Raw genomic sequence first — 13,233 nt, 5'->3', positions numbered from 1 at the left:
GACCCGCTGGGAGAGTGTTCTTGTGCCTGGGTTCTGTTTAAGGATTTCCCATTGCAGCAACTGGTTGACCACTGTGAAAACAGGATGCTAGACTTAGATGAGACATATGCCTGCTCCAGAAGGCTCTTCTTAAGAGACTCATAGAACTGCAGACATGGAAGGATCCATGAGGGTCATCTAGTAGAACCCCCTGCGATGCAATGTGGGGCCCAAACCCACAACCCTGAGATTAAGAGTCTTGGGCTTCAAGCAGTCCCTTCCCCGCAGTCATCACTTCCCTCTTCCTCAAGAGGAAGCTAAATGTTCAAGCAGATGATCAAGGCTTTCGCAATGACTATTGCGTCACATCTAATTTCTAGGAGAGAATTTTCTAAAGGGGTGTCAGGTGTGCGTGCAGGAGCCAGGCCCTGTGACCAATAGGACTTTGCAGGACTGGGGCCTTCCTAAGTTTGTTCTGAAGAGGCAAGGCGCAGGCCCATAGGTGAGGCCGACTGGTAACTCACAGCACCTGGTGGCAAGAGCTGGGAAGGGATATAAGGTCAGTATTTCCCTTCGGCTCTTTGCCACAGCAACACGCTTCCTGCCTTGGGCTTCTTGCTTCCTGATCCTTGAACCTCGGCTTCTTGACTCCCTGCTTCTTGATCCTCGGACCCTTGACTTTTTGACTCCTTGATTCCTGACCCTCGGACCCTTGGCTTCTTGACTCCTGGCTCTCTGGCCCTCGGACTCTTGGCTTCCTTACTCCTGGCTTCTAGACCCCCCGTTCTTGCTCCCATCCTGCCATCTTGCCCCCGGTCCTGACGTCCCCTGCTGGGACTTCAATTGCCCATGGACCGGACCGTGACAAGGGGTCTGAAGCTCCACCCCACCCTAACACTGGCCTGTCTCTGGAACCACCCATAGCTCAGGGGTAGAGCACTGGCAGATGCCAAGTATTGAACCTGGGAACTTCTGAATGCAAAGCAGGTGTTCAATCACTGAGCTGTGGCTGCTGGTTTATTATTTAGCACCTTCAGCATACAGACCAGAAGAGCACAAGTTCCTACTCTGAGGAACATACAGTCCAAAACTTGGCACAGGGTGATCAAGAGAAAGGGGTAGAAAGAGCTCAGGAATGAGATATACCAAGACATTTAAGTTGCCCTTTTTAAGCTTCTACTACTGATTTCCCCTGCATTCCACACAGCACAAGACATACGCAAGAAGCAGCTTCTGAATAAAACAGAAGGAACCGATTCAGGGCCTACAGGCTCCCCTCCCTTTTCCAGTCATGCCTGCATACTTTGCATAGATTCAATATTTTCTAAAGGACAAAGAACATGGTCTGACAGCCGAAGAAGGAAAGAAGAGTTTGGAGGCGCCTCATGAAGCACAAGTCTTCCTACATGATGTAAGTCACCACTGCACTGCCAACTTCAAAACAAGGTCCACTCACTCAATTCAGCTGCAGACCAGCAGAGACTGGGTCCTAGGTTTACTGTGATGTTTAAGGTAAAGGTAAAGGGACCCCTGACCATTAGGTCCAGTCGTGGCCAACTCTGGGGTTGCGGCAGTCATCTCGCTTTATTGGCTGAGGGAGACGGCGTACAGCTTCCGGGTCATGTGGCCAGCATGACTAAACCGCTTCTGGCGAACCAGAGCAGCGCACAGAAATGCCATTTACCTTCCCACAGAAGTGGTACCTATTTATCTACTGTGATGTTTAGCTGGTGATATATCACAATGCTGAAAACCAGACCTCGTTCAGCCCTACGCACGATCAGAAACGACGTTTTCAGAGTACCTGAAGGGCAGACAGGATTCTTCCCCCAATCATGGAAAGCAGAACTAACTCATCCATGCTCCCTCCAGATGTTGTTGGACCACAACTTCCATCATCCCTTACCAATGGGCATGCCAGCTTGCGGGAGTTGAGAGTCGAAACACATTATAGGAATAATACAAATTATAGGGATTTATATTCCATTGGAGCCTTAGATACATTTTATGGACAGTGATCTTGAGGTAGTAATTAACTCGATCACTGCAGCAAAAATAGTAAGCACAAAATAACCTGAATGGAAAGAAAAACCCTCACCTACTATCTTTGAATGAACGGATTTGATATATGGTTAAGTTAACCTACTAAGGGAGACTACAAGCTAGCCAACCTAATAAATTTAGGGAGAAAGAGGTTCTTCTCAATGTACTGGAATAACAAATGCAATAATATACAGTTATATGTTTAGTTTATTGCAAATTTTGTCACAGAGGTATTGCACAACTTGAAAATAAATAAAAGTACTTTTTTAAAATAAAAAAGCACAAATCATCATGTAAACAGGCTTATATATGATATGATGTATGCATGTATTATACAGGTCCCAGTGAATGCAGCAAAACTCAAAACCCCAGAAAAATAAGAAAGGGGGAGGGGAGGACGTAAGGCAGATGTGGGGAACCTTGGGTCCTCCAGATGTTGCTGAACCACAACTTGCATCATTCCTGGCCATGTTTGCTGCGGCTGATGGGAGTTGTATTTCAGTAATACCTGGAAAGCAAACAGTTCCCCAAAACTGACTTACTGGAACAGCAGCAAAGGGTCTGATGAAGCCCCCTATTATGTCTAACATGTATTCCTTAAGGGCCCAATTTGCTCCAGGGGTCAGCAGCTTCCAGTTCCTACCAAAACAGTAGATAAATCCAATTAAAGAGCAGATTAATCCTTAGAGAAGCCAAGGAGTCCTCATGTACAGTGAACTCAAGCTCAGTTTATTTAGTCTACAGGCCATAAACGTCAAATACAGTGTAGGATTAATCAAGACAATCACAGGGAAAACAACACAAAAAGTATACAGGCGCACACATAGTGCCTTTTACGAGGAGAGTATGACAAAATCTGTTAACTATCAGAAATAGTTAAAAAGCAGAATCTATGTGGAGAGGATACTTAAATTGATAATGCATAAATAAATGCACTGTATACTGAATATGAAACTTAAAAAGAATGTACCACTGGACAAGTTACTGTAGTTTCTGTTGTTCTTGTATTGACATGAGAACCAAGAAATATTACTGTATTTGGATTTAAGAAAAAGGAATAGTTAAAAAGCACAGACAACTTTTAACTCTGGATTCATTTCCCCTTTAATAATAGTGACCTAGTTTTGATTGCTACAGAAAGGAATCTGGCTATATTTTCTGTGATCCAGTGGTTGGCAAGTGTAGAGAAAGCAGTGCGGAGATAAAACTTAGGGTAACGTAAATAAATTCTGGGCGGCATTTTAAATAAATGTTAAAATGAAAACACTGACTAGGGAAGGGGGGGAGAGACCCTCAAAATACTACAATTGTTTGACTTTTTCTTCTTCTAAGAAGATCCCATTAATGTTTTTAATGCAGTGTTGCAACATCTCTCCCTGCTCTCCAGAATTTACTCCTGATGCCAAACTTTCATCCAAAATATATCCTTAGCAAAATGCGGGGGGGGGGGGGGGGAGAGAGAGAGAGAGAGAGAGAGAGAGAGAGAGAGAGAGAGAGAGAGAGAGAGAGGCGAACAACTACTCATCCCAGCAGCTGCTGGAAAGTATCCAACCACTTCGCTTTTCCGGAAATCCGGAATGGCAACATCATTCTCCAGTTCTACTGCCAAAAGGAGATGTAAGCAAAACTACGCAGTTGGCATTCTCCCTACAGCTTGTGAAGAAAGCAAAGAGTAAATATTGCAGGATTAGCGTTGCAAATGCCTGTGGGAACTAACGTGAATACAAGTACTTAAAAGGTTAAAGGGGGGGAAGAGAAGAGAGGCACCCACGGAAACTTGAATCTTCCTCTCCCCCTCTTTTCACTTTTCTATCGGGTTTATTTATGGCTATTAAAAAATGCCACAAAGTCCTGGATAGCTTGGGGTGGGGGGGGGGGAGACAGAGAGAACAGCCCACTTCTGACATTGTTTCCATGAGAGAGTTGGGCCAAAGGAAGCGACAGCTTTTTTGCTCCTTTGTTTGCGATAGCCGGCTTCTGCTCGGCGACGAAATTAAACAAGCCAGCTTGCTCGCAAGAGAACTGAGTGTTCCCACACAGCGCTTACCCACCCACTCGATATCCTTCAGTGGAAGGTCTCAGCAAGGACAAAGGGATTCAAACACAAGCTTCCTGGAGGAACGGGGGGGGGGGGGAGTCCGCACCACAACTTCCCAAGCCAGTCAGCCGAGAGCACAAATAAGGACACTTGCGACTGTGCCATCCTCCAAAAGCAGTGTGTGTGTGTGTGTGTGTGTGTGTGTGCAAACACATACTGACAGCCACAAGCATAATTTTGTATACGTTGATACCAGGGTTAGAAACTCAGATATATAAGCTAGGTGCCAAATGGCTCCTTAAACTAAGGTTACAGTTGCCAAAATGGAAACTCTACTTGCCATTTGGGGGCAAGAGGGCTCTAAAGTCTTGTTTTTCAAATGATGGAGTGTCTATGGTTGATTTTCAGTTAAACATCTGGCTAGTTCAGATGACAACTTTGAGCTAGGTTAAGAGCTTTGAGACCTTAAAGAAGAAACGTCAATTGATCCAGGGAGAGTCCACATTTATATTGGCCTATTCCGATCTCTTTTTCTTAATGGCGACTGCTACTACTCAGGCTGCACAGAAAAAGCAATCTGGTTCCTGAAACTCATTCTGATTGTGCAGATAAAATATAGCTGATAGATTTCTACGGGAGGTGGTATTAGTATGTGAAAACAGTCCAGATTCAATGATCTTCAGATGGTGGAGATGTCAGGCGCCATCCTGGCGCCCAGGCATCTTTGCTTGGTGCTTGGCTAATTTTGAACACTGGTGGGTGGGGCCAGGAGTAAAAGTAGGTGGAGCAATGAATGGTTCATTTACTTGTGCACAGTAAGCTGGCTTCTACACGCCCTTCCAGGTCCACCATCCAGGCGAGTGAACATCATTACCGGAGTTCAAGGACACATTCCAAGAGGGCAAAAACTCTGCAAGAAGGGTGTGAAGCCAAGTCGGTCAGGAGTGTGGCCTGAGGAGATGGGGTGTGGTTGGGGAGAATCCCAAGGGCCAACTTCACTTGCCAAGCCCAAGGTTCCCCATCTAGAATAATAATAAAAGGGAAGGCATGATAGGACTCTGCCCTGTGGTGCTTCCAATTAAACTGTATGTGTCTTCTGGCTTTGCCACAGTTAGAAGATAAGAGGCATGTCAAAAGATGCAGAGAAGGTGGTGGCATTTGATGAGGGCTTGAACGAAGAGGTAGAAGTGGAATGGAAGCACGGAAGGGAACCAACTGGGGTGCGATCGTGGAAAGGAATGAGCAGTGGATGGTGGTGGTAGATCTGGGGGAATCAAAAGTTCAAGTGGAAATGAAAAGCAGGCAGGAGAGCCAAGCATTTGGGAACATTCTGCTGGGTATTGCGCCCCATTCAGAAGACGGACGAGGCAAGTCCAGAATCCATCGGCCCAAGGGACACAAACCTATTAAAACCCCGGAAGGTTTTCAGACAGGGGTCCCTCCCAGCCCTACCTGTAGATGCCAGGGATTAAACCGAGTGCCTTCTGCAAGCAGGAGTTGTGCTCAACCACTAAGCCACAGCCTTTCCCTACAACTTTTCAAATAACCTGAACCCAAGCCAACAAGGAAACATAGGGAGTGGCCTTACACCAGGCTGGACCATCTAGATCAGGGTTATCTACTCTGACTGGCAGCAGCTCCCCAAGATTTCGGATAGGGAGCATTCCTAGCCCTACCTGGAGATGTCAGTATCTGGAGCAAAGCTGATGTTCCCCAGCTAAGCTACAACCCCTTTCCTGTCCCTCCTCTGTTAATGCTCTCCAACATCCAAGCAGGGTAAACAGGAAGCTCCCTTTTAAACAATTGAACATTTATACTTCCCTTGTTTTCCCTACTGAAAGAGCAGGCAGTTCCCCTCCAGGCATGCTGAAGGGAAAGATGATGTTTTCCTTCTTTGCAATCCAGGCTTGTTATCAGTAGCCCCTGATATTGGATCTTCAAAATTTTGGGGTGGGTTTGTTTATTTTGCAATTTTGACAACGAATTGAGAAACACACTTTGCTGTGTCCACTTTACCATAATACCTAAAACCCAATTCCCCTAAAATGAGTTGTAACTCTTTCTTAATCAGTTTATTTCACGCCTGTTGGCCCGGAATTTTCTGTCAGAAAATCTCAACCTTGTTTTGTGCTGTTTTTAAAGCTTCTAGCCCACAACAGACTATTGACAAATGTGTCATTTCTGCTGAAGCCTGGGAAACACTTCTAGCGTCTTGCCCAAACCATCCTTTGTTTGCACCTATAGAGGTGAGGACCTCCCACCAAAACCTCATGTGTGGAAGGAGGAGAAGAAAGAAACGCAAGTCTCCTGGTGTATTGGGAGGGCATTCCAGCCTCCCAGGCAAACTAGGCCGCAATTGCATTGTACATTTATAGCACCAATGGGAGCTACACGAAGGCAGCCTTACATTTTTTTTAGAATATAGGAGAAATAAAATCAGTTGAAATTAACCAGCAAAACACTTAAAATCCCTGCTGATTTGTGGGGGTTTTTTTAAGTCTTCACTAAGTGCCAGACATACAACAGGGAAGGGAGGCCTGTCTGGTTGGTCTCAGGCAGGAGAGAGTTTCACAGAACTGGACCCACAATATTGAACACTTGAATTCTGGTGAAACAAAGCCATCCATATGAGCCATTATTTCATTTATTAAATGCTAGTACCAAGAGCACCACAGGATAGATTTTAACAGCTGATTTCTCAGTACTGCTTGAAACCCAACAACGTGAATACTTTCCAAATGGCCGCTGGCATGGAATCAAGTCGTTTGCATCATTAGACCTGTTCAGTTGGACTCAACCAGGTAGGATGGGTCTCTTAATGTCCCGTCTCCTCCCTCTCAGGAGAGAGACACAGCAATGAGCAAGTTGGACTGTACCAAGTTGCTTTGAACAAGGGGTCTCCCCCAGCCATGCATCCATTCCAAGAGGGTGTTTTTGGATTAAGTGAGTAGGGGTACACCATGCCCAAAGAAGAATTGGCTTAAAATTAGCTGGGGACTGACTCCCCAATTTAATCTTCCAACCACTCAATCTCAGTTCCTATGATCAGTAATATGGGGAGAATACTGGCTTACCTCACAAAGTTTACTTCATGAAATGGAACAGAGGAAGCCGTATTATCAACAGTGAATGGCAATAGTTTTCCAGGATTTCAGATTAGATCTCTCCCAGTCCTTCCTGGAGAAGCCAGTGATTGAATCTAGATCCTTCTGCCCAGTAGAGGCCCTTTTACTGGGATATGACCCTTCTCTCTGGTTTCCACATTTGAATACATTATGTAACTTAAAATAAATGAAGAAAAACCCAATCTACCCAAATTTCTCTCCAGAGAGAATGGATTATGTTTGCCCACATCTCATATGACGTTGGGGGTCTTTCTCATAACAGACCCACAGAGTACAGCCTCCCAACCTAAATATTTCACTCCTACTGATAACATGCCATAAATTTCTCCTTATATTTTGTGCTGTCCACTGATGCCAGCTGCATCTCCACTACATAATGGAGGCTGCTGCTTTAAAATAATAATCCATAGGCCCCTTCACCATTTCAAAACACACTGCCGTAGTTCCATTTGCTCAACGCCACTGGATGAATACAAGAATGGATGCACTACCCATTATCCGAGCGGCAGGTATGTTCGTCCTAGTTCCCACATGCACATCCCAAAGCAGAAAACAAAAACAAATGTGTTTTGTTTTGCTTTTATCAGGGGAAGGCAAACTCTGCCACAGGTGATAAGACTGCAAACAGTAGCGACAGGCACAATTTCACCTGTGCACCCAGCTGTAATGGTTACGTAAAACCACTAGGTACCACATTCAAAATCCATATATACTCCAAAAAATCCCCACCTCTGTCCACAACTGCTTTGATAGACAAGTGAAAGATCCATTTGAAAGCCTGAAATGGGAGAGGAGGGGCATTGTCATTCTAAAAAAATGCACTACATTGCACTTTTGAAGATTTGTCAGCATCATGTAGAACCCCTTTCCGCAAAGTGGAGTCTCTCCTATAATGCTACTCTCTAAGAGGAGCAACAGTGCAAATCAAAGGACCTGCATATTCTGCCTCCCTCTCAAATTTCAGGTAACTTTATATCTACATGCTGCACACAAACACACCTAACCGCCATCTGGTTATGTGGTTCTATGATTTTCCACACACACACACACACACACACCAGGAAGCCAGTACCCAGGGTAACTTCCGTGACGTTATACATTCAGCATACAGAAGTGTTGATGCTTTTTCCAAGGCTGTCAATGTGTGGTGGTAGGATTTGCATGTTTGTGTTTTTCTCAACGCAAAGAAAATATTATCCGCACATACAAAGCTAGTCTTTATCCATATAGGGTCCTGCCTACCCTCCCAGTGTGGCATGCTTTTCTTCTTGTGAAGTGTCCTGACATGCTATCCTCCCCACCCCCCACCAGCTGCCCAAAGTGGTACCAGGCTATGGTTCAAGGGACACCAGAGAACGACAACTGCTGTAGCTAATCTGGTCAGCGCCTGGAAGAAGAGAACACCTAGGGAGTCTGGGTTTTATCCAATGGCATTGCTCAGAAGACACTGAGGTGTCCATCAGTGCAATTTGGAGGGAAACCATTTTCAACTATCCCCCCCACCTCCTTTCACCCCCACAAGAAATACCTCGCCCCTAAATATGCTTTCGAGTTTCCCACAATGTTCTTGAGCAGATTTAGAGAGGGCAAATGATTGAAAATTGTTTCCCTCCCTCTTCCACTGATGCTTCCTTACCATCAGCTAAATTACACCACTGGATACAACTCTGAATATCTCCATGACCTCAAATTCCATCATGAAAGCAAAGATCGGTATAAAAAGATCAGGGATGGGGGACCTGTGGCCTTCCATTGTTACTGGACTATGGCTTCTATCATCCATGGCCACTAGCCATGCTAGCTGGGGCTGATGGAAGCTGTAGTCCACAAATATCTGAACAGCCATAGGTGTCCCCACCCATGCAATAAATATATAACACCTGATCCTTCTCTGTCTTATTCTAGAATTTGGTTCAAGAAGTGGGCAAACAGAATTATCTGCCGTTTCAAGGTCAATTCTGCCCAAATCCACACTGGTTTTAAAACCGTGCCTTTTCACAGACAGCTCCTGTCAACAATAACATGTCAGGTGTATGCGTTATAAGAGGTTGAGAAGAGTGTTATTCCTTAATGAAATGCTTTTTAGAAGGGGGCAGAAGTTAACCACCCATGCTTACTTTTCTGGCAGTGGCCGGAAGTCCAGCAGCGATAGCTGTATTCGTTGTTAATGGATGTCTTCTCACAAAGCGGCTTCTCCTCGGCTGTCCCCGGACACAAGTCCCCGCACTCCTTTGGCGGTTTATTCCCCACGATGTAGTTGTTGGAAACAGCATCCAAGATCAGAGACCAGTCCAAGGTTGAGAGGTAACACAGGTCAGAATTCTTTTCGATCCGGATGGCCCCCCGGGTGATGTTCCTCAGGTTGTACAGTCCAATTTCCTTGAGGTTAGTCATCTCAAAGATGACCAATGCGTAGTTGTAGAAAAGGTTCTTGCCGCGGATGACTGTGAGGTTGGGGAAGAGGTCTTTGAGGGTCTCCAAGCCCGCCACACGGAACAGCAGCAGATAGTCTGTGATCATTGTGAGTTTCGGGAAGCGGTAATGACTGAAGTCCTCGGCTTGGCTGATCAACAAAATCCGGAGGTACCCTTCAATCACCGTACAGTCGTCCAGCTGCTTGAACTGTTCCACATTGTTACGAATGTCGATATTTGGCCCACAAACTGGAAATGATCGGGGGTGGGGAGAAGAACAGAAAGAACAGGATTAAAAAACAATACATGGACTCATCTTTAAAGCAACGCTTATGGTTATAAACAAAATTAAATAAAACAGTTCTGCGGTTTAGAAACGCTCAGGCCACATTTACACCATACATTTGAGTGGCTATCATACTACCTTAAACAGCCACGGTTTCCCCCAGGGATTCTGGGAGTTGTGGTTTGTTCATGGTGCTGAGAGTAGTTAGGAGGCCCCTGTTCCCCACACAAAACTACAATTCTCCATGTGAAGAGGGATGGAGCATTAAACTGCTCTGAAATTTGTAGCTCTAGGAGAGCAAGAGTGGTCTCTGAGTAACTCTCAGCACTCTTAAACTACCACCCCCAAAATTCTTTGGGGGAAACCATGAGTGGTATGATATTGCTTTAAATATATGGCATGGATACATACCCTGACAGAATATCATGGGTTCCAATACAAAGCATCAGAGACCATTCTTCCCCTCTGTCACACTAACCTATTATGAGTCCTGCAAGTAATAGCATTAAGCTATTAAAGTTCTTTGAGAATGTCAGTAAGAAGAGATCCAGTAGCCACAGTGTACTTGGACTTCCTAAAAACTTTCAACAAAGTACCTCACCAAAAACTCATGAGTAAGCTTAGCATTCATGAAATAAGAGGAGAAGTCCTGGCGAAGCAACAGGAAGCAGAAAGCAGGAATAAATGGGCAGTTCTCCCAAGGGAGCGAATCCCACGCCGCCACGGATCTGTACTGGACCAAAGCTTTTTAAATTCCTCATAAAGAACCTGGAGTTAGGGGTGAGGAGTAAGGTGGCCGTATCTGCTGTAAATAGTTTCAGGCTCCAAGCAAAAAAACAAAAAAGGATCGTGAAGAGCTCCAAAGTACTTTCCCCAAGTGAATTAATATAATGGCAAATGCAATTCAAAATAATAAAGTATATTTGTGAAAGCCACCTTACTTTCAGAGATAATCTCATGGAGTTTGACAGGGCAATGACTGACCAGGAGTGAGACTTCGGGGTCACAGTGGATAGCTCAATGAAGCTATTGACCTAGCATGCAGCTTCCATGAAAAAGGCAAATTCCATGCTAGGGATCATTAGGGAAGGAGTTGAAAATCAAACTGCTGATACTGTAATGCTGCTATATAGAACGTTTTTATTGGGGGTGGGGGAGAGGGACCAGAGCTTTGTCCTCAACACTGCAATTAAGCCCACTAAAGTCACTATCCTGCTGAGGGCTGGGAGAGGAAGGAATGAGAGATCTATCCCTCTTGCAGCACACAGCTCCAATTCTGGGCACAGAAGCAGCAAGCCATTTGGTTTCTATGCCAGGCACAGCCTGCTAGACAGATCGCACGCAGGTGAGCAAGCAGGTTGGTGGAAGAAGGACGGATCCCAAGCAAGCACTTAAATACACGGTTGATTGTATTTGTTGGTTAGGGAAATGAGGCAGGACCATAAAAGCCACAGCTTGAAGTTGGTTTGCTTCCCTAAATCATAGTTAAACCATGGTTCACCTTGTTCAAGTTTGGAGAAGGCAAGTGACTGCAGTTGGCTGAAAACAGGAGGAAGAAAGAGGCGGGAGAAGCAGAAACGCCTAAGGTTTGAGCACGAAATGCTAAAAACAGTGGTTTGATGTTGTGTCAGGGAGGCCACAGACAACCCAAGCCACTCCCTACATCCAAAGCTCCCCTTGGGGTCTGTTTTTTTGACTGAAGACAAGAGTGACAGCACTGGAAGACAAAGTGAGAATATACCTAGGGCACCTTTTTTAAATAGCCACTTAATAAGACTTCGCTATTCATTCCCCTGAAGGACCATTTAAGTTTACAATGCATCCAGAGTTTTGAGGTTTCGAGATCAAATTCACATGATTTAGTAAGATTTGAATGTTTTTCAAGAAGCAGTATCTAGCATTTTTGCTTTTCCTTTTTACACCTGCCTTTGCCGTTTCGTCCCATCTTGCCTTCCTTTCAGAAAATTCAACTAACGACTGCACAACATGTTATTTCTTATTTTTGTTCATTTCGTCCTGAAATTAATCTATTAGAAAGACAAACTTGATCCCAGTTCAAAGAGGACTACAGTTTCTTTTTGGCTGTGTTCTGTTTTCTTTGGACCACATTTTACACACAGAGGAAGTGTGTGTGTGTGTGTGTGTGTGTGCACGCACGCGCTTGCGCTTACCGTGGTGAATCTTCCAAAGGACAAAACTGAGGACTACAATGTTCTTCATTCACCATTTTTAGCAAACACTCTGCCACTTCCTTCTAACTAGTACGCAATCCAGAGAATTTATATAACTATGCTTAACCTCTAAAGGAACACAAGCTTTACTTCATACTCATTTTTATATCAGCAGATGGATGGTACGCCACCCAGAGAAGATAATGAGTTACTTTAGCTCTCAAAGAAAATTTTCTTTTCTCTCTCTCTTTTTTTTTAGCTCTGATCAACACATTCTCCTTGCCCAGATCGACTCAGCAGATGTCCAAAAAGGGCTATTAAACATGTCAAGGTTCTGACAAGGAAGCTGCACGAGGGTACATATATCCTGAATATGTGGGGGGGGGGGCAAATCCAAGGGCAGTTCAACCTCCATAATCAATAGCTTAAACTTTCAAGCATAAATATGATGGCAAACACTCTGCAACAGGTGTCTCTGCTACGCCCTATCATGACCTTGCAAGTACACTCAAAACTTCCCCGTAAATACAACTACCTATGTTCCCAATTCAAACATGTCCCTGTGAAGTTTCTCCGCATTTAAGCATATCCCCCCACTGACTCCCACTGGAGCCCAGAAAATGGACCCATTCCTACTGGCACTGCTGGCTATGGATGATGGGAACTGTAGTCCAACAACATCTAGGGAAAGACTGCGGAAGAGTGGGGGAAAGAGCAACCAAACTGGTATCTCTTAACCAACCTTTTCTCCCCTGAAACTGAGCATGGAAGAGCCCTGCTGAATCCGGCCAATAACCCACTTATTCCAGTATCCTGTTCTCACAGCTGCAAACCAGGCAGCTGTGGGAAGCTTGCAAGCAGACTCGGATCACAAGAACACTCTCTCCACCTCGGGTTTCCAGCAACCAGCATTCAGAAACATTACTAGTAGCCCCTGATAGCCTAAACTACATACACACTGTTGGTAGGAGCACGGACAAGCTATAGTTCCCAGGGTGTTGCCCCTCTTCCCAGGGAACTCTGGGAATTGTAGCTCTAGAAGAGAAAGAGGGGGGCCGCCAAACAACTCTCAGCAACTTAACATACTATACTTCTCAGGATTCTTTGGCAAAAATTGACTGTTTAATGTGGTATTATAGTGCTTTAAATGTATGGTGCGCATGTGGCCTTGGTGCAA

The 13,233-nt window shown here is 44.9% G+C and overlaps 1 protein-coding gene across 1 annotated transcript in view; it reads right to left on the bottom strand.

Annotated features, from left to right (window-relative positions):
• Window positions 1-13,233, bottom strand: part of IGF1R (insulin like growth factor 1 receptor) — a 190,730-nt gene that overhangs the window by 160,558 nt on the left and 16,939 nt on the right. Inside the window, exon 2 of the mRNA XM_053364866.1 lies at window positions 9,303-9,848. Coding sequence (XP_053220841.1) covers window positions 9,303-9,848 — 546 coding nt within the window. The remainder of the gene's footprint in view (window positions 1-9,302; window positions 9,849-13,233) is intronic.

Source organism: Podarcis raffonei, chromosome 14, assembly GCF_027172205.1.
Source record: "Podarcis raffonei isolate rPodRaf1 chromosome 14, rPodRaf1.pri, whole genome shotgun sequence".
In the NCBI taxonomy this organism is placed as follows: domain Eukaryota; kingdom Metazoa; phylum Chordata; class Lepidosauria; order Squamata; family Lacertidae; genus Podarcis; species Podarcis raffonei.
Note: the sequence above shows the minus strand (reverse complement) of the source record. Positions and strands in the feature narration are given on the sequence as shown.